This window comes from Saccoglossus kowalevskii, chromosome 11, assembly GCF_978046115.1.
Source record: "Saccoglossus kowalevskii chromosome 11, keSacKowa6.1, whole genome shotgun sequence".
Classification (NCBI taxonomy): domain Eukaryota; kingdom Metazoa; phylum Hemichordata; class Enteropneusta; family Harrimaniidae; genus Saccoglossus; species Saccoglossus kowalevskii.
Genome location: NC_140651.1, coordinates 13,814,066 through 13,836,316, shown reverse-complemented (window position 1 = coordinate 13,836,316; position 22,251 = coordinate 13,814,066). Strand labels below are relative to the sequence as shown.

The 22,251-nt window shown below is 35.6% G+C and overlaps 1 protein-coding gene across 1 annotated transcript; it reads right to left on the bottom strand.

The window, feature by feature from the left end:
- Positions 1-155: 155 nt before the first annotated feature.
- LOC100373017 (histone deacetylase 8-like) lies at positions 156-22,078 on the bottom strand. The gene is made up of 10 exons (XM_002733768.4): positions 21,393-22,078; positions 18,717-18,906; positions 18,133-18,274; positions 15,884-15,996; positions 7,423-7,500; positions 6,028-6,136; positions 3,862-4,034; positions 2,701-2,795; positions 1,971-2,076; positions 156-1,173 (listed from the first exon to the last, which is right to left on the bottom strand). Exons 1-10 carry the CDS (start codon positions 21,933-21,935, stop codon positions 1,139-1,141), a joined length of 1,584 nt encoding a protein of 527 aa, XP_002733814.4. The 5' UTR covers positions 21,936-22,078; the 3' UTR covers positions 156-1,138.
- Positions 22,079-22,251: the final 173 nt, after the last annotated feature.

Below are 22,251 nucleotides of genomic sequence, written 5' to 3'. Positions count from 1 at the left end.
AGATATATGGTTTTAAAAAATCAAGGTCATCCGTAATCTTATAGGATATACTAATAGCTCAGAACGAATGCACCCCAAATCAAGTCCCCAATTTAAAAAGTGTGAATCTGATGATTACAGACTAAACACGCACACACACCTACTAGAAACGAGTGTTTGCTGGCAGTGACAGCTAAAACTCAATCCATTTATTGCAGTTAAAATCACATCTTTCAGTATCAAGAATAAGTTGGCACATGGACTACATTGAAAGGCATTGGAATTGATCATTGATCTACATTTTTTTTTCACAACAGGAAAACATATATGCTTGTTATTACATGGCTTTGAGTGCTGAATGTCTTGGTAAAATCAAATTTTTACTGCGAAGTTCTGCCTCAAAAGTGGGCGTCCTCACAATACTGAATATCGAGCCCGCTTATTACCAATCAACTGTATATTGTATTGTTTCAAGAACTGTAGCTGCAATATGGTTGATGAAATCTCATGTCTTCCACTGCTCAAAAGTAGTTCAAAAAATTCTAGTAATGCTTTGAAAATATTTTTAAAAATCAGTAAAAACGCTTTCAGTCAAGCTACCTTTGTTCTGGGTCTCGCGCGAGTTAAATCACACTAGTTTTGAACTGAACTTCGCACAGATGGTTGTCCTCCAGGTACTACAAGAACAACTGAATAAATAATATGTACGTAAATATATTTGGCAATATATTTTTCCTTTAAACCTCCACAGACTTTAGCCACATAGGAAGGAAGAACAATACAGTATTGCATGACAGGTGAAGTGCAACATGAATTCATTTCATAACCAGCACACTCTAGTGGTGGAAGTTCTTGTAGACATTTTGTCATAGAAATGGAGATTAAAACTAATCCTTTTTAAGTGAGATTAAAAAACTCTTCTCGCACAAATCCCTCAATCTGAATCCAGCAACAGTTAATTCAAACAACCAATCGTTTCTGAATAATATGCATCAAACAACTTGAACGTGAATGCCAACTGGAAAGCTCGAAGCTCATAGCATGGTGGTTGTATAAGTTCATCGTCTTTATACTCTGTCACAGTTCACTTGTAATGCTTGGTGGCAGGATTGTAGACAAAGCACAGCTGGTGTTGAAAACCAATGTTATTGCACCCAAATCATGAAGTGGGAGAAGGGATTTTCTGTAGATTTCCTGTAGATAGTGAAAACAAATACCAATGAATTATTGTATCTTGTACTATACTGCAAGGCTTGAACTCTAGTATTTTTAAGATACTCAATTTCAACATTTCTAGAAATTCCTTAGACTGATCAACAATGTGAAAGAAATATTTGAAATATTTCTGGCATTTCGGTGGAGTATCCAGGCAATGATCTCAGAATTGTGAGCACTGCTTTATAAATATCTGAACTGTAGGCTGATTGAAATTACATGTATATAAGGAATCTTTGGATTATTTTGAAGGGCATCAAGAAATTCAGGCAGAGGATTGAGTCAACTGACCACAGTATATGGGTACACTATTTCCTGTATTGAAGATTCACTTCAATGGTTGAGGATGAACGCAATTTTGTTCATGGTTTTTAGAAGATAGAAATTGTGGGTTCATCACAATTCTAAAATCTGCGCAAAATTGTCATTTTATTAGTCTTTCGTTCACTAAATCTAAAAACTTGGTTCACCGATATGAGCATGATTGTTATTGTTACAATTTAATTTAAGTTTTTTTATGATTTTAACCCATAATGCATTATACACATGCTCAGTAGATAAGAATCTTGGAAGAACATAAAACAGAAGACGCACGACTATTTCATTTTTGTGTTGACTGTAGGAACACTCGTCATGTACATGTGCCAGGTTGCTACATAACTGTTTGTAGGAATGCTGACCAGGTACATTTCATGTGTTTCCATACTTGCAATGTACATGGAATGGCAATATTGCTCGATCCTTGGCTGTATATACTACACGTTAGTTCAATTTACCTGAGATTGTTGTCAGAATGTTACTGATGTATTCATCACTGTTGTGATTCTTTCTTAGACTTGGTTCGATTTCCAACTGATAATCTGGTCCATACTCTGTAAAGTACTGGAAAGCAGAATATTGATACGTTTATATGCTATACTGGTATACAGTGAAACATATCTGACACAACAAATATTTTAAAAGAGAAAATTGTTTGGTCTACAGTGCCAACTCCATTTCCCATTGATTGAAACATAGTGTTCAGTTTGTACAGGTTTTTAAAGTAGAATTACAGTAGAACTGTATCAATTTTGTACAAATAATAATACATGTGGCATTGACAATTCAAAACAAATTATTGCTATGATGTCATTCATTTATTATCTCACCAGTACCAAAAAATTTAACATTCGTTGGCAAAAAACAAATGTTTGTTTTTTCTCCACATCACAAGTAGTTTAATTATAAACAATATGACCAAGCAGGATGACAAGGTGAATTGCACTAGTTGACACAGGATTGGGTTTAGACAGGTTTTACTACATCATACTACAAACCAGACAAGTGCAAATCAATGCATGCAGCCTCTCTTAAAATAGAGAATAAAACTATATGAACATTTTGATCTGAAACGGTTATCATTACTGAAGCAATCTGCTCAACAGTTTCCAAAAATTGTTATGCAGACACTAGACAAGGAAATAGACTAAAAAAGGATTGACATTTTGAGGTAGATAAGAGTCTTACCTCGTGTTCTGGTATTTCAGATGGTATTTCTTGTCCTAGTACAATAGACGTTAAGTATGCCCAGCAACGTGCAGTGTGCGGTATGTTGTAGCCACCTAAAATACAATATAATCATTACATAATTATACATAAAACAGGTGCTTCTCAATCCTTATAATTGGACTATGGAATCATTGGCACCATTGTCCAGAAATTCTAAATAAAACTATGTGTCATGCCACATGTTAAATTTGATTCACAACAACCATATACTAGTACTGTAAACGGGTTAATTATTCACTGGGTTTTAATTTTGCTCATTTCGCTGACTGGAAAATGCGCTAAATTAAAACCCAGTGAATATGTAAAATTTAGCACAGAACACATTATCTAGATGATAAAACTGAATTTAAAACCCACTATCCCTGAAATGCTAAATCAGCGAAATTTTAACCCAATGAAAATTACTGTAAAATCTGTATTAGAAGCCGCATCCCAAATAGAAGTTGCACCCATTCTTTTTAAACAATTTGGAACCATTTCTCATATGTGTAGATGCTCTAATTAGAAGCTGCATCTCCTCTGTTGCATTGTACCATTTTAATAGAAGTCACGGCTTCTAATACAGATTTTACAGTAGTCATTTTACAGTAGTCATTTAGTAAGCTGAGCAGAATTTAACAAATGTTATTACTGTCACCAAAACAGCAACATTGCCAGCTAAGTTGCCACCTGTTTTACTATGCATGCCTGGAGATTGTTACGTGATTAGAACTTGTTAGATCATACTATATTTACAAGGGTGTGCTGCTCTGCTAAAAGTACACATTACCAGTGTCGTGCCTTGCAATAGATATATCAGCGAATTTGTCCTGCATCTCAGACTGTGTCAGTTCTTACATTTTGTTTAGTTTGTTTTGGCCATTTTGTCATACAGCAATTTATACCATTAGATGAAATAAATTGAAAGACAAAAATACATTTTTCATTTATATTCAACACGTCCAAGTCCCTCACTAATAGTTTGAGGTCTCCTGTTGAGATTGGTTTGACTCAAGACGTGTATAGCAGCAAGCCAGTCAGCATACTTGGCTAGCAATGTTGTTGTTTGGGTGCTTGAAACAATATGGCGGAGACAATAACGCTGCATTTTTTTGAAGTTTTTACATGCATTTATCTCACCTCCTCCAAGCACCAACATAGGTAGTTTCCAATCCAGTGTGGTTTTAAGGCATTTACCAATACCATGCGGTGTTAGGTTAAAAGAACACATGGGATCTCCACTGATGGTATCAACGCCACACTGCAGTACAATTACCTCAGGATTGTAGCAGCGCTTTGCCTCGTTAAGTACCCTAGTATAAATGAAACAAGCCATGCATGGCACAGTCCCCGTTATTTATCAAATTTAAGATATATAGTTTTCTTTATAGTAATATAGCTGGAATATAACCATGTCAGGAATATGATTTTTTAACATCAAAATGATTGATTGACATTTGTATCTGATCGTCAAACAAGTACTTGTCCATATTGAGAGATATTGCTCTGGAACAGCATTCAAAATCAGCCATTTTGAATACATGTATATATATAACATGATGTATAACGAATATATAAAATTTAAATACAATAAGTCAAAGCATTTAAGAGATATGGCTCTAGAAGCCCAATCATAAAAACAAAATGGCCGCCAGTCAGCCATTTTGAATCCAATCTGAAAAATAAAATGACGAGCATCAGGAACACGTAATGTCTAATGTTTGTACCAAGTTTGAACGAAATCCACCCATAAATGCTTGATATTTGATGATTTTTTAGCACAAAAATGACCACCATTCGACCATTTTGAATAGGATAGTCAAACCAATATATCTGTTTATCTATGACATGATGTATAATGAATATTTCAAATTTGAAAATATTATCAGTCAAAACAAGTCGGATATAAGGGTCTAAAAGCCCATTCATTAAAACAAAATGGCCGCCAGACAGCCATTTTGAATCCGATCTGAAAAATAAATGATGTGCATCAGGAACCTGTAATGTCTAATATATGTACCAAGTTTGAACGAAATCCATCCATAAATGCCAGAAATGCTTGATATTTGATGATTGTTTAGCACAAAAAAGCCACCATTTGGCCATTTTGAATAGGATCGTCAAACCAATATATCTGTCTATCTATGACATGAAGCATAATGAATATTTAAAATTTGAACATAATCAGTGAAAGCAAGTCAGAGATATGGCACGAGAACCACTTTCATTAATACAAAATGACCGCCAGTCGGCCATTTTGAATCTTATCTGAAAAACAAAATTATTTGCATCAAGGTCCCATAATGTCTAATGTATATACCCAGTTTGAACAAAATCCATCTGTAAACAGCCGAGAAATGGTTAATTTTTAGGATTGTTTAGCACAAAAATGGCCGCCATTCGGCCATCTTGAATCAGATTGTGAAACAAATTGACGTGCATATGTAAAATATCATGTACGATGTATGTGTGAAGTTTGATTGTGATTGGTCCAGGCATTTCTAAGATACAGGTCCGGACGCAGGCACAGACGCATGCATGCACGCACGGACGGACACACAGAGGTCAAAACATAAGTCCCCGTTTACAGACTGCGTCCAAACGGGGACTAATAAAATGTACTAAGGATTTAAGACATGTTCAGCTTCATGTACTGCAGATAACGTTAAAGGGCAGTGGTCATTGCAACATGCATGTGTGACATTTGTGTTGATAAACAATGATTTTCCCACAGTCCAATGAGCTCTTCTAATTGGAATCACAAGTATGAGGTTCGACCTGGGTGCGACTTGCACTAATCACCGCAGGTGACTCCTTCAATACCTTCCAATCACCGAAAAAAATACTTAATTAAAGCTTGGTAATGTCTCAGTTTGTACTCATTGATCTGCGCAACAGTCAAAGTTGCCATCTTTGTTTATTTGAGACTCGTATATCTCGTGCATGCTTGGTGTGACGACTACCGCCCTTTAAGTACCCAGGTGCAAATGATATAGAATGAACTAAGAATTTAAGACATCGTGTTCAGTTTCATGTACTGCTAAATAGAGACAACCCCTGATAGGTCTTAGTTTGATAAAATCATAGCAAACACTTGCACAGGTAAAACCAGAATCTTCAAAGCTGTTACATGTTGTTAGCATAATTGCACATAAAATTGAAACTCCATGTTAAATCCAGTGAAATTTTTACTAATAATAATTCATCATTTTCCCCCTGTCTCTTTTTTTTCAAGAATATACTTTTTAAATGTTCTCGCTCTAATAGGTGGTTTTGAAAGAGATAAATTGAACCAAGTATGTATACCTGTTAAAGACACTGTTATATTGTACATCCTGTATACCATCATACAGTGGTACATTGACAGTGTAAAATTTACCTCTACCAATACCGATGTCATTCTGATTACCAGTACCTATCATGAGGAAAAAAAGTTGGAAATATAATCCACATGGAAATCAACAACAACTCTACTTGTTGTTGAATACACATTTAAAAAAAACATTAATGTAATCATAAATATTAATGTCAGGATAATTGAAAAATTAATTTTTATATATTTATGGTTTCATAGTTGTCAACTTGCTCGATATATTTAAAATACAACAAACGTTTGCAATATCGCAAATCCAACAAATGCAGAAAAGGAGCACAGTTTTTTTAGTGCGTTTGTGCTAACTGTGTTGTGTTGCGTTGTACAAAGGAAGAGCATGGCAAATATAGACACACATAAAATCAGTAAGTGTGAAACGACAATAAAACGCCACACATTGAAGTACATTCAAATAGCTGAAATACCTGCACTCCATCACAAATAATTTTTGAGTTGTGGAAATAAAAAGGTATCAAGTAAGCCACAAGTCACACCATAAAAGTATTCCGCCACTGCAAAGTAAGTGTCTTTGTACAAATTTGCTTTAGTTTGTCAAATTTAAGTGTCAAGTCAGCAAAAATCACAAAACTTTCATTAAAAGCAAACCTCAAAAGAAATTTTCTTATAAAACTATGCAAACAATTCTTGTAAATTTTCATGCAGCATAATTCCTTACTTACTTCAAAAAAAGACCTTATAGCAGTTTAGAATTGTTATATAATGCAGAGTAAGCAGGTCACACAATTGTTAAGGTACAATGTATATCATAAACTGGAGATACATTTGCATAAAAACAGTGAGGCTGAGAAGGTCATCCACATAAACACAGCAGTAATTTATAGTCTATGATTAAGTATACTTGTTATAAGGATTTGAATAAAGTATTATTATTAATGATCTACTGAGAATTCAGAAAGAAAACAGTCAAGTTTCTTTTTTAGAGGATGTTGTTGAAAGCACAAAGAAGCATATAGGTTTATTTCAAATAAAAGAAAAATATCAAAACTAAACATTCTCGATAACAGATTCCAGTAAGCTTGACTGTCTTCTATTCTATTTATGAGGCCAAAGAAAAAAATGCCGGGTTTCGAACTAATAAAATACTAGGTAGACAGGTAGGGTTATTTTATTTGTTTGCCAATAAACTACATGTACCTGTTTATAAATGTTTATTCCCAGTACAGTTAATGTGCATATTCTGTCTTTGTACCAACTTTGAACAAAATTGCTCAAGCATAGTTCAGAAATGATACAAGAAGTAATAGTCCTTAAAATATAAAGATGACAGCTTTGGACAATATTATAATCTCTGATTAATTTGGACTTACTTGGAAAAAATCCTGGTGCATATTTGTGAAGTGACACAGTCATTACTTTTGAAGTGAATGAAAATGCATTTTCCACACCTGCAAAGAACAAGAGTTGATATGTCAAGCAATAATTCACTCAGTCACAATACGAACCAGCTCATGCAGGGGTAAAGTTTTTTTTTATTAAACTACTAGTAGCTTCGCGGTAAGTGGCCTTCGCAGTAAATGGGTTTCATATTGGGTGGGTCTCGCAGGGAGTAGGGCTTTGTCGCAGTAACTGGTCCTTTCATCCTTGTTGAGAATTAAAGTTTTATGTTTCTTTAACAACTTGCGCTATTCTGGGAATACCATCCTTAGAAGCTATTAATTTGCCCTTATGATTTCTGCAGTTGCTCTGGCTGGAGTTCCAAAATAAGATCCATGCTCTGATAATGCCCATAGTTTCAAAAACCAAGAAACATTATCATTATGATCTTATTGCAAAGGATAGCTGAATATTTTTTAATAAAATTAATACTGTAAAATGACTAATTTTCACTGGGTTTAAATTTCACTGATTTACCATTTCAGGCATATTCAGTAGGTTTTAAATTCACGGTTTTATCATTTTGATAATGTGTTCCATGCTAAATTGTACATATTCACTGGGTTTTAATTTAGCGCATTTTTCCAGTCAGCGAAATAAGCTAAATTAAAACCCAGTGAATAATTACCCCCTTTACAGTAATCCCCATAACCGTTTTCCAATATAGAGAAATTATAGTACGTAACAAATATATAACTCAGACTCAACAATGAAATAAAGAAATGTATATATATATAAATGTGTATATATATATATATATATATATATATACATATATATATATATACGGTGATAGAGGAATTAATACACAACTACATGTACATGAATACTCGACAGCACTGTTTCAAAAGGTACAAGTACCTCATTCATCAGAAGCTTTATGTTTAATCATTCACTGCACCAAAGAGCATACATTATAAGCTTCGCGAAGAAGGAGGCTTACATAACCCTAAAAGATCACAAACCGAACTTCGCAAATAACCCATCGTGCAGACTAATCAATCCAACCAAATCTGAAATAGGGAAGATAAGCAAACAAATCCTGGATAAAATTAACAAGAAAATCATCAAAGCTACTGATATCCACCAGTGGAAAAATACGTCCTCCGTGATAAAATGGTTCGACATCGACAATAAGGCACACTATAACTTTATTTGTTTTGACGTTGTGGAATTCTACCCATCCATAAGCGAGGATCTATTAAGCAAAACGATACGTTTTGCCTCGGCTTATGATAATATCCCGGATGAAGAAATAAACATAATCACTCACGCCAAACAAACATTGTTGATCCATAATCAATCGCCATGGCAAAAGAGGGCTCCAACACGTTTGATGTTGCAATGGGAAGTTTCGACGGCGCAGAGACCTGTGAACTTACTTGTGGGCTGCTTCCTGCTTTCACAGCTCAAAGCACAGTTAAAAAAGAAAGTTCACATCGGTCTATACCGAGATGATGGCTTAGTCGCCTTAGACGCCTCACCCAAAGAGACTGAAAAAAATCAATAAAGCTATCTGTCGCATGTTTAAAAACAACGGCCTAAAGATCACGATCGAAGCAAACAAGAAAATCGTAAACTTCCTTGATGTCACGCTAAACCTCATTGAAAGTTCGTACAGTCCCTTCATAAAGCCTAATGCCAACTTGGTATATGTACACAAGGAGAGTAATCACCCACCCGCCATCACAAAAAATATCCTGGCCGGGATTAACAAGCGTCTTCCTGCAATATCGTCAGATAAGAAGATGTTTGACATCGCGGCACCACCCTGCCAAAGAGCTCTACGTGAAAACGGCTACAAACACCAACTAAAGTTTGAGCCCCCCCACAGAGAAGGGTAAAAAAAACGGCCACGTAGCAACGTCCTTTGGTTCAACCCACCATATAGCTGCAGCGTCCGTAACAGTATAGGAAAGCGATTCCTGGATCTAATCGACAAGTGCTTTCCTACCGGCAACAACCTCAAGAAAATATTTAACAGAATTACAAAGTCAGCTATAGCTGTATGAACAACATCAAAGATACCATCAACAAGAAAAACAAACACCAACTCACGACTGAAAATAACACTACCACTGACGAAACGAAAGCCAACAAGTTGTGTAATTGCCAGAAAAAAACAACATGTCCACTAGACGGGAAGTGCAGTCCGGCGTCGTATACCAAGCGGAAGTTACGCGTTTAGACAAACACACCAGTGAAACGTACGTCGGACTTACTGGTAATGAGTTCAAAACAAGATATAGAAACCACACGGCCTCATTTCGCAATCAGGCCTCCAGAAATGCGACAGAACTAAGTAAACACGTCTGGTCACTCAAAGAAAAAGTTATTGAATATAAAATACAATGGAAAATTCTAGCTCGCGGTAGCCCGTATAATAGCTCCAGCAAACGATGTATTTTATGTTTGAAAGAAAAATTCATCATAATTTTTAGACCCCACCACTCCACATTAAACAAAAGAAATGAACTTGTGTCATTATGCCGACACAGATCAAAAGCTTTAATATGTAACAATTAAACTTTCGATTAAATTTCAATTAATATGTTAATTTGCGAAGCTTATAATGTATTCTCTTTGGTGCAGTGAATGATTAAACATAAAGCTCCTGATGAATGAGGTACTTGTACCTTACGAAACAGTGCTGTCGAGTTTCAATATTCATGTAGTTGTGTATTAATTCCTCTTTCACCGTATTCACCCGCTCTACATATACTTTGTATTGAGCACTTTTGTTTTGGAATAATCGACTATTGTATCTACACTATATATATATATACATTATTAAATTAAATTGAAAGAAATTGCAATATAAAATATTCTGTCAGTAACACTTCTTAAGGGCGTATTTCACGGTTAGTGTTAATTACGAAAATATTTGCTTATAATTTTATAAATTGGCTTTGCAATTCCCACCCTAATTAGATATAATGTGTACATATTTTAATAAATAAAATTAAAGATACACTAACAAAAATGAAATATTAATTATTGGCGATTGCCCTTATAATCACGTTTGTCATTTTGTGTGTCTGTGATTTCCAGTGTTTTCACGTATTATTCCTTCTGTGATTTTTTTGGCTTGGCCGATTTCGCTCAAACTTGGCAGGTAGGTTACACCTTCACCATAGTTTAAAGGAAAAATCTGAATTTTTTTTTTGCTTCACCGTTGCCATAGCAACAGCCCCAAAACTGATTTTTGGATAGCTTCGCACCAAATGTATCTCTTCCTACAAATTTAGAATAAAACACTTCAGACATAGCTCATTCTACTAAGCTTGAGTGAGGGCAGAAAGTTACAATTTGAATTTTTGATATCTTTTTTCATTACCGAGAAATTTGACCCCAAAGTTGGGGTAACTTTTCACCAGCAACGACCTTAACTCTAATTTTGTTCATACTTCACAGGTAGGTCGTACTGTCACTAATTGGAAAAAAATCCTGGCCCATCACTGCCATTGCAACATCCAAAAACTGATTTTTGAATACTTTCGCCCCAAATGTATTACCTCCTACCAGTTTTGTAATAGGAGTGCTGAAATGATCATGCTTATTATTTTGGCTACGTTGCGCACTGGTCAGAGATCACCGGCGCCGACATTGTTACACTGTATCAACGTATTCCCAACGCAACTTTGAACTTTGAATGAACTGTAAATGCTGCCTTCATTCTGGAAAATACTATCGCAAAACAGTTGGAAATAATAAATGTAACAGCAGAATACGTTCTACCGGTAGTAATAAACTAAGTGACTTCTAAAGACTGAATGGCTTTTGCAAACTTTGGAAACAGGCCCATTAGTTATAAACAGACGTTAGCTTCACGTTTATATCACACCATGGAAACGGCCAAAACATGTTGCCTGTTTTTGAGCGGAGTGGATCGCCAACCAGCCAGTCTGACTGTTATACAGCCCAGAACACATCAGAATAGTAAAAAAAAAGTCAGGAAATGTCAGTTGCCCGTGCCTTGAGAGCACAATCTGTCACCCTTCGCCACCCACAGCATCGATATGATTTTACCGTACTCGACCGCGTTAGCGCCCAGGGACCTCAACTCAGAAAATCCTGATTTTTTAGGGGTGGGCACTTACCCGAGCACCCCCTCGATAAAGAGTGCAAATGTAAATTTTGATTCATCATGTGACAGATTACGTCAATGAGGGAAAATCAAATTACGAAATTAGTTGCGTCATCATTGATTTTCACAATGAAGAAACAGAAATGATTACAAAAAATATGCACATTTTATTACAATATTAATTACCGGTACGTACCACCAGAATTTACGAAATTAAAAACATTAGAATCTGTTGGAACACAATCTTAGTCAAAATTCTCATCATTATCTCCACTGACGAAGGTGTTGGATCGTACGCAAACTCTCGATGAAAATCACTTACCGCCATGACGCATTTGCAGATTTGAACTGCAGCAGCGTCCATTGACCTAATGGGTCAAGTTGGTTATTAACCAATCAGAATGCGGTATTGTACCAACGCAAATCTTCAAAAATTCACGAAGACTTTCCGGTAACGCAATGCGGAAGTGAATTACCGATGTCGAAGTACGATCTGTTGGAATTGATTTCAGCAAATAAACGACATGGTTTTTGAGAGGTAAACTGAATATGGCATGAAATATTTACCGCATTTTACTTGTATTAACAGGTCATTGTCAAAGCACAGTTTACGCATGGTTACCGTGGTCTACACATTCACAACATATTCACAGGGGTCGATATCCACGCTGTATCATATAAAAACGATTACCAAGAATTCTTTACGCAAGACCAAGTTTTAAATTAGTTGCATTTTGAAGGGGCTTTGCCGAATGTGACCCCAAATATAATCAAAGAAAGCTTAGAAAGAACTCCCGTGTGCTGAGAGTATTGGAGACACATTAAAAATTAATTAAAATTACTTGAACTTGAGATGTTGAAGGAAACGTGGAAAACTAATTGTGCAAATAAGGTAACTAATATGAACAGTAAAACTAATAAGGTCTGCACAATGTACCAAGTTTCATTGAAATGTGATTAGAACCAAGAAAATATTAATTATTATGATAATTAGAGAATTAATATGAACAGATTTTAACCCAAAATTAATCAGGCTGTCTATTGTCCTTGAGCATTTATGTAAGTTTTATTCAAATGTGATGATCAATACTTGAGATATCAGTATTAATTAATTATGTTAATTAAGAAGCATAAATATTTACCAAAAACTAATATGGGGTATAGTCCTAGGTTCTTTAAAATGTGATGAGTACTCTTTAAAAGTTTCATTGAAATCCAGAGTGGTTTTTAGACATCAGTGCAACAGCCATAGAACAGCAAAAAAATAACTAATTATGCAAATTAGGTAATTAATAGGCACAATTATTTATCCAAAAATTAATCAGGTCTCTGCATAGTCCTAGAAAATCTATGTCACAAGTCTCATTGAAATGTGATGATTAGTACTTGAGATATCAGGTGAAAAGTTGAAAATTAACTAATTATGCTAATAAGGTGATTAATATGCACAAATAGTTACCCAAAAACTAATTAGGTCTCTGCATAGTCCTCAAGTAACTATGTACCAAGTTTCATTGAAATGTGATCATTACTACTCGAAATATCAAAAGCTGAAAATTAATTAATTATGCAAATTAGGTAATTGATATGTACTGATATTACCCTAAAAACTATCAGGTCTGTGCAGTATCATATGACATCTATGTACCAAGTTTTATTGAAATGTTATGATTAGTACTTGAGATATCAGTGAAAAAGCCGAAAATTGATTAATCATTATGTAAATTAGGTAATTAATAATATTAACAGATTTTTACCCAAAGCTAATCAAATCTGCGCATTAGTTCAGAGCATCCATGTGCCAAGTTTCATTGAAATCCAATGAGTGGTTCTTCAAAAATCAGCGGAACAGTCATAGAACAGCTAAAAATCAGCTAATTATCATGCAAATTAAGTAATTAATATTCATAGATTTTTACCAAAACCTAATCAACTCTGCGAATTATCCCAGAGCATCTATTTACCAAGTTTCACCAAAATTTGATTAGTGGTTTTTGAGATAACGATGGAACAAAAAAAGTGACATACATACAGACAGGGTAACTGCAAAGACTCCCTTTTGTGCTTCGCACACGGGAGTCAAAAATTACACAAAAGTGGGGGGTGGGTATTTGCCTGGGCATGGACGCTAAAGCGATCGAGTACGATATATTGCATGGAAAAGAACACTAAATGCAGCTATCCTGGTCAGCAATCAAATCATCAATCTTCATAATTTATGCAACTGTATTTTTACATACAGTGACGCGAACATTCAACGTGTTGAACAGAAAGTCCATCTTGGGCTAGTGGCATTGTCAAATTTCAGAGTGTACAGGAAATGTTTCAGTAAGAACTTGTTATATGCATATCGAAATCCTTTATTGGAACAGAACATTATATATTCACCAAAAACAACGTTGCCATGTTTCTAGGCGTACAACGAATTGGAAACAAAAGAAATCATCCGATCCAAACGACCTGCGTCCTTGAGAATCTAGTCTTATCGCCATTGCCTTTTGAGTGAAAAAAGATCGAAACTACTTACCGCGGCGATAGATACCTCAATTATATTTTGATTTTAGTAATCGATGGTAAAAACCGTGTTTATGCTATGAGAAAGTGCAGATCTTGAACGTACTTTAGTGCAAATACATTTGTACCTATCACGGCAAACGCAATTTAATGCGAATGAATTTCCCTAGTTGTATGCGCTGTCCAATATGGCAACCAAGGGCAAAAACATTGTTATGCAAATTAGCTTTAGTTGAAAATTTGAGTTTTTTCGGCAATAGGTATGTGAATTTGAACCAAAATGTTATCGGTAAGACTCAGAATACGACTGTGACAGCCACTGAAATGTTATGGTAGGCAAATGAACACGTCAAGCAAAAAAAACTTTTTCGAGCCGTGGCGTTAAATGGAGGCACACACCATTTTGACTCTTGAGGTGAATGGAAATCAGTTGATTTGAGGGTGTCACAATAAGCAAGGGAGTAAATCGTTTTGATGCTACGAAAAAATGCAGACCTTGAAGGTACTTTTTGGACTTTAGTACGTCATTTTTGTTTGATTACCTAACATTTTTAAGGTTCATTTGCTGCAAGTTACAGATCACATACCTAAGTGGCCGTCCCTCAGCAAATAATGAACCAAAGGCATTATAAATTATATCTCAAAAGTGAATATTCGTGGTGTATTTTAAGTCTAACCGGATCATAAGTTGGAATTTGTTAGTACTCTAAATATCCAAATATATTTTAGTATAAGGTAGTAACTATTATTGATTTTGTTTGAATTAACAGTATTTTATTGCTTTTACATGGTTTTAAGATTTTGTCATTTTGATGGCCGACCTACATCTGATTCAATGCCCATATAAATCTTGTTCAACGAGACCTCTATCCAGCAAATTTTGCTGACCAATCATAGAGCAGTTTACAAAAGTGTTTGTTTTACACTCACACTTTAATTTATCATGGCTGCTATTTTTGTTTGTACTCAGCATAGTGATATTTGCTACGTTCACGTTAAGGGATCTCGGCAAGTATTGAATTTTTTTAATCCTTTGTGTTTGCAGAGGGATTACAGCAGTTGCGTTCACGTATTAGTTGGGACCTATGTGGAACCCACTCGACTCGTGCCAAAATCACGCCCTCATTCTTTGATCCATTATTTGACTCAAACATGAAAACGATACGCATATGATAATAATAATAAAAATTGCTATATTGAAATTATATCCATTTGCGGTTATGACATTTATTATGAGTCATCGTGCACATGAACGGCAAAAAAGATTCGAAAAACAATTATTTTTTCTTGTCCATGTAGCATTGCAATAAAAAATGGTTAAAGCAGCACATAAATGTGTCGCCGACAAGGTTCTGCACATTTAATTCATTACTACAGCATCAGACTATATATAGCTGCACATCCCTACATCGTCTTGTCATACCAGGATGAATCAGATATGTTTCGGCTCGTACCGAGCGTTCAGGCAGCAAATCTCGGGACGTGCCGAGTTTCGGTCCCGCTTCTCTTTTGACCGAGATCGATTTTTTTCCGGCATGAGCCAACTCGGTCCCAACTGTTCACATATACTTTTCGACATGTGCCGTCTCAGTCCAGAGTCTCGGCATGTGCCGAGATCTCTAACGTGAACGCCACTACAGATTTGTACGAACTTCACTATTATGATGTAAGTTACCTTGATGGCAAAATAATAATGTTTATTACTACATGAATCAGTACTATCAGTGAGGTATAATAAAATTTGGTCGTTTTTTTTTCATGAAAACTCTGTAAGAGTGTAGTAAGTGACTTACCATCTCCGTGGTGAAGATCTATGTCTATATACATTATTCTATTAAACTTTTCTTTCAGTTTAAGTATACCAAGTACAACATCATTCACATAACAAAAACCAGCAGCCTCGTCTCTGAAAAGTCAAGTAACACAACTGTTATTTCAGTATCATTAGAATTGTACCACCGATAGAAATACCGGAAAGTCAATGGATTTTTTTTGCTTTTTATTACAAATAGTGAGTGAATGAATGAGCAGCTGTTTGAGTTTGAGCAGGAGAAATAATGCATGAATGACTTTATTAGAATGTTATGGTCAATACATCGCGTCATGTTTGACATGGGTCCCATGCAACTTACGCATGTAATATAAATTATCTGTTTGCATGCAATTTTACAACCACTACCATTGAATATAAACTGACTGTCACAGTGCAAGGCTCACAGAAAATGACAGGTTTGCAATGCAAAGTTTAAAATTTCAGGAAGTCATGAATCTTTGGCAAGTCCAGCTTTCCAACTTAATACACATAATTGCTAAAGAACCAAGGCAGAGGAATTACAAATAACATTTTAAAAATAGATTGTTTCAGTGACCAGGAAAATCTGCATAACTCAAGTCAATCTCATATTATGAAATCCCCTGACAATTAAAATTGTCAAAGTAAAAAAAAAATATTTTTGCCAGAAATATGGGTTAACGAAATCATTTAGTACCGTAAAATTCCTAATTGAGGCTGCGGCTTTAATTAAAATTCATTTTTTCAATGGACGAATTCAGATGCGTGAAGTCTTGGTGCGGCTTTAATTGGAGCATTCACTTCAGTAACAGTGGGAAAATTTTTCAAAAAACAAAGGCCAGAAGGGATAATGTTATGCTAATGAGATGCATTACACTTGGTTGCAAATTTGTTGCGATTATAAGCGCACTTTTGGATTTTTACACACAGACAAACTTGTACACAAACGTAATTTCACACTGCTGTATAACATACTGCACAATAAATAATATCTACAAATAGATTTGTATGCATTTGCATTTTACGGTACTGTATACTACAATACAAAACTACAAAACTTGTCAATTTCAACATGAAACAATGTCTCTATTAAAGCTACGGCCTCAAATATTTTTACAGTAGTCGAATAGATGTAACATACAGTACATATACTGATAACTTGGATATAAGATGACATATGACGACATAGAATTAAATCAACATGAGTGAAATGAATGAATGCACTCAAGCTAGGACAATTACAGCTGTTTCACAAAATAACAAATTAACAAAAGATGACCTAGCATTATCTATGCTCATTTTCAAATTAAAAGCTGTGACAGATCACAGTCCTGTTTCAAGCATCTCATGCTATTTTATGCAGACAATATTGACAGATTTTGGTAGTCCATCAGCTTACAAAGCCACTCTCAGTGTGATTGACTGAAAAGTCTTTTCATAGTTTAATACTCATCTTAAGAAATTACAAGTTTCATATAACCTTGTAAGGCCTGAGATTCTCACCAGAGACACAAGACATTTACCTCATGGTTTATATTTTTGTTCCAGGTTTTTCACTCTCATGAGACAAATAGTCTAAGAAAAATGTGACAAATTATATATAAAGAATGAAAATAAAATATAACAACCTTGTTTTTGTATTATTAAACATTTGATATAAGGCAGGTAAGGCAGTTTGAACTCAATTCTAGTTTTGCTTTACTGAGCATGTCACTGCACATGTATGTAATGCATGACAGGAGAGGACCTCGCAACGAATGTACCGGTACATGTAATGGAAAACTTCAGACCCTGGAAACAAAATCATTTGTTCATTATTTTTTTCATATTATATGATTATTTTTTCCCATGTCTCTGAGCAATATTTTGAGATTTCATCATAGAAACTACAATGCCAATTTTGATCATTTTCCATGACATTTGGGACTCTTGTATCTCAGAAAATCTGGTGACCAAGATTTTTTGTTTTCATTTTTGTCATCCTAATAGTACATGTATGAAATCGTAATTCAATGAAAGTATAACGAACATGACATTTACATGTAATCTTGAATTTGAGTTATTTTAATTAAAACAGTTATTAACATACATTTCAGAACACTATCTCCACAATAAAACAAATGTACTTCATTTCTCGTTTCAGGTTTTACATGTATGGGTAATTGTCTCATGCTTACTAAAATGAACCATTCTGCCCTACCTTTTTAATTCCTAGTGATAACACTAAGTTGGTAACCATTTCAATCATACCTTTTTGCATGATGCCATCCCCCAAACCAATTAATAGCTACATCAGTTGTTCCATCTAGTAAACATTGGGCAGCTTGTATGGTGGCACCAGCAACACAGCCTACTAAGTCATATACACCAGGCATAGATGGACAATCATAACCTTAGAAATGAAAAATAGCTTGGTCAGTTAAAACTTAATTATTTCCCCAAAGTTTGTGAATGTCACAACCCAATTACAACTGATTGTTAATATAGTATTTATGATGTTGTTTACTCTACAATACTTTATTTTCACTTGGTATTTATTTTTGCTATTTTTCGGTGAAAGAGAGAATTCAGTACAATTTAGTACAACTGTGTTTGTACTAAAAGTGCAAGAGCATGACTAACAGCAAGTTTCAAGGAATCAGCCTGCAAGTTTTCAAGTTACATTGTACGACTTCCTACAGGCGCACAGACAGACAGTCGTCAATACGATATACATGTTGTATCCACTGCCAGACAGTACACCTACATGTATAATAAATAAATAATTTTTAACTTGTTTTTTCCAGGTTGCACCTTAATGAAATAATGCATATTTTAAATACATTCAGTCTCACCCATTCCGTATTCCTGAGACATTTCATCGACTTTTTCACTGTCATCTTCATCATTGATTTTCTGTAAATATTCAATGTAGTCGGTTGTGTGGAAGGAGGTAAGCTCATGCTGAGTTGCTTTTCTACACCGTAACACTGTTATCGGATCCAGTAGTCCATACGCTTCTAACAAACTGTGTACCATGCTAGCCTAGTAATAAACGTCATACATATAACGTCATATTAAAAAATGCTATTAATTTCTTGCACCAAAGTTCCTTTAAATAATTTAATTATTAAACACATCCTATTAATGTTATATTAAAAATTACCAAAAGGGTAATTTCTCAATCTCAATGACACATTGATCAAGTTGTTCAAATGTGAGTTTTTGAAGGGAAATATTCAATTTATAATACCACTTGTCAGTACTTTTAAACTGCTTAAAGCGAGAGGGTCATCACCTGTGCACACACAAAAATTGAGTCCCAAGCGATGATAACAACACACGCTAAGAACGCAAAGGCTCATGGGTAGATGCTTGTTTGTAAACAATCACACGCTATGGCCACCTGAAGCATACATAGGTGACGATTCCCTCGCTTCAATTTTTGGAGCCAGAAATGTTCATGACGTGATGGTATTGGAAAAGAGAAAATTTTGTGAAAGTCGCTGACACTCCACTGGTACAAAATTTTCGACTCAAAAAAAGCCTAAAATATATATACATGTATATACATATTTGTTTCTGGTCAGCATGCAACAGTCTGTTTAAAGGTTCCACATTTTGATTTATTTCCAAAAAATATGGTGAAATAGCTAAAGCAAACATAACTAAAATAATAGATCCACTGTCACTGTCACCACTAGAGTCATGAATTTGAGCTTAGAACATGTCTATCCTCGAGGGCGGACATCCGGGCATTTTCACCGCCTGGCAACCCGCGGCGGTGAAAACAAAGGCCAAAAACTCGCTGAAAACGGTACTTTAGGATGATTGTTGAGACTCCTCTGAACAGTGTAACAAGATTAGCCCTACGTGTGTAACATATATATATATTTGGTTGTTCAGGATTACTTCAAAGTTGAGTTTGTGTTGTTTTCTCGAATTTTCACCGGCTCGACCGGCGTTCCACAGCAGCGTGCACAGAGCCCATAGACATGCATGTACAGTGGTGCGCGTCGTAGCAACATGGAACGTCTTGTGACGTAGCTCCGTCCCCGAGGATATATGGTCAGTCACTATTGATTGGCTGAGTCAGCTGATTTGGTGAGTGTACCTTACGCATACATATACAAGAATTAGCAGTCTATAATTTTCTGACCAATGGTTGGCAGTTGTATGTTTTCCCCAACATGGTTAATGACTGAAATCTAACCAGCAATACTAAACTTTACTGGAGATACCGTAGCATAGCGTGTGAAATGGCACCAGGGTATCAAGGTTAACCTGCTCTTCATTTAATCAATCCAAAAAGAGAGACAAGTGTATCAAAAATGCAGTCTTGTATGACAAAATACATTGAAATTAAAATCTAAAGATAGCTAGCAAACATCTTCAGAGATCATGCTGTATCATATTCGGGTAACCATGCACATGTAAAATACAGTTTGTTTACAGAAAATCTGAACAGTCACTGCTTGGTAACTGGCACTGTGTATATAGTTTGTGGTCACTCCCATGAAAACTCGTATCGAAACATGAACAATGAAGGTTCTGTAAATCGCTTTACAGCCGTTCTGAGAATTATTCGGACAGTCATTTAGCAATATATGTTGCAACTTTGCAAAACACTTGTGTCTCTGTCCAATCTAGACTTGATGACGCAGTTGTATTGGCACGCCCACAATTTGGATCATTCCATTATCTTGCTAGATGCGGGTAAAACGCTGTTTTTTTCAAAACAACACGTGTTGGTTACCATACATTAACAGGTAATATGTTGTATATGCATTCAAAATGTTATTTTAAACTGTTATAACCATCTGAGTCCACCAGACATAGCACAATTTACAAAAACAAATCCTGAGTGTTGAGTAACCCCAGGTATTGGCAGGTAGGCTCAAAGTAAAGTTTCTTAGCATTGGACGCACTGCAGTTTCGCGACAGTTTTGAGACAAACTAAAAGTTGTTTTTACATTACTGGTGCATTATGTATCAAACCCAGATTTCATACCGAGGTGGGAGAGTACGTCAGAGATACACGAACGGAAAACTTGATTATAATGGTTTGATAAACTAGATTGGGCAAAGTTGCAAGTCATCTTGCTAACTAACTGACTGTCCGAATAATTCTCAGAACGGCTGTAATTCCGCGAGAAAATAATTTCCAAGAGTCAGCAAAAAATCATGAAATTTTGTAGCAATGAACATTTGGGGGGGGGGTCTATGAAATGGGGAGCAAGTGATTTTTGCAGAATTTTGTTTTTGCGAATGCAAAAAAAAAAAAAAAAATCCTGAAATTTCGTAGTAGCAAAAATTAATCAGTTTACAGTATAAATACCTCTTTCACAACAGGAAGTTGTTCTGACAAAAAATGAGATGCACCATGGGAGTACTGCCATGTGTTAACTGTGACTGAATAATGGAAAACACATGTTTTTGTTTACATTATACAGGGACACAACAGGAGCAGATGCCCATACCATTCTTATTAACAGGAACTTAGATTGTAAAAATAGGACATTATGTCTTACTCTGTTTGGTATTTTCGGCAATTTGTTACAAAGTCGAATGTACTCCTCGCTGTACAGATAGCAAACTGATAGTGATCCAAGTTTAAATTGATGAGGTGATGAATGCATAATAGAATTTTCTTTTGAGTCTATCGTTAGTCTTGGATAAAACCGTTCGTCTTTAGCCGGGGATGACGCTGATCTCTTCAACGATGCGCGGCGACCAATCGGCGAAACACGTTTTTCTGTCAGTTCAGGTGAAAACAATGTGGCCTCTTCTTTGGAGTTCCACACGTTTTGTGTATTTTCTTGTTTCGATGGGCTTAAGGGATACCCTAAGTTAGACAACGATCGTCTGCATTTGTTTGAGGTGTGTACCGTTAAAATATTTTCCTTCAAGTCCGAAGAAATACTTTCATCAGCAACAACTAGTTCGTCCGATTCAAGCGCTAAATCCCCTGTATCCGGCCCCAACTCTCGGCTGCTTTGTTCAGTTAAACTTCCGCGTTCGCTGTCAATGGCCTCAGAACATGGTTTTGAAAAGGGCGAATCTTCTTGTTCCATCTTTATACGCCCTCCCGACCACTGGCTTCTTCGGGCGTTTCAAGGTTAAAGCATTTTAGCGAAATATTTTGGTTTTAAAAGTGTCGTCTGGGGATCAAACACTTCGTATCACCCGGTCCGTTCCGCCATTTTGAATTTGCCCGCAATCAGCTGATATGTTAATGAGGTCACAGACAAAAACTAACTTTCCTGTAGTTCCCTCACAATTTTTAAAATTGGGAAGACCGATACCAGCCCATGCTCCTGCGGCGTTTTAAGAGAATTAACTTTGAAGTAAATACAATTCCCAATTATCTAGAAATAGTGTTTTTTTTTC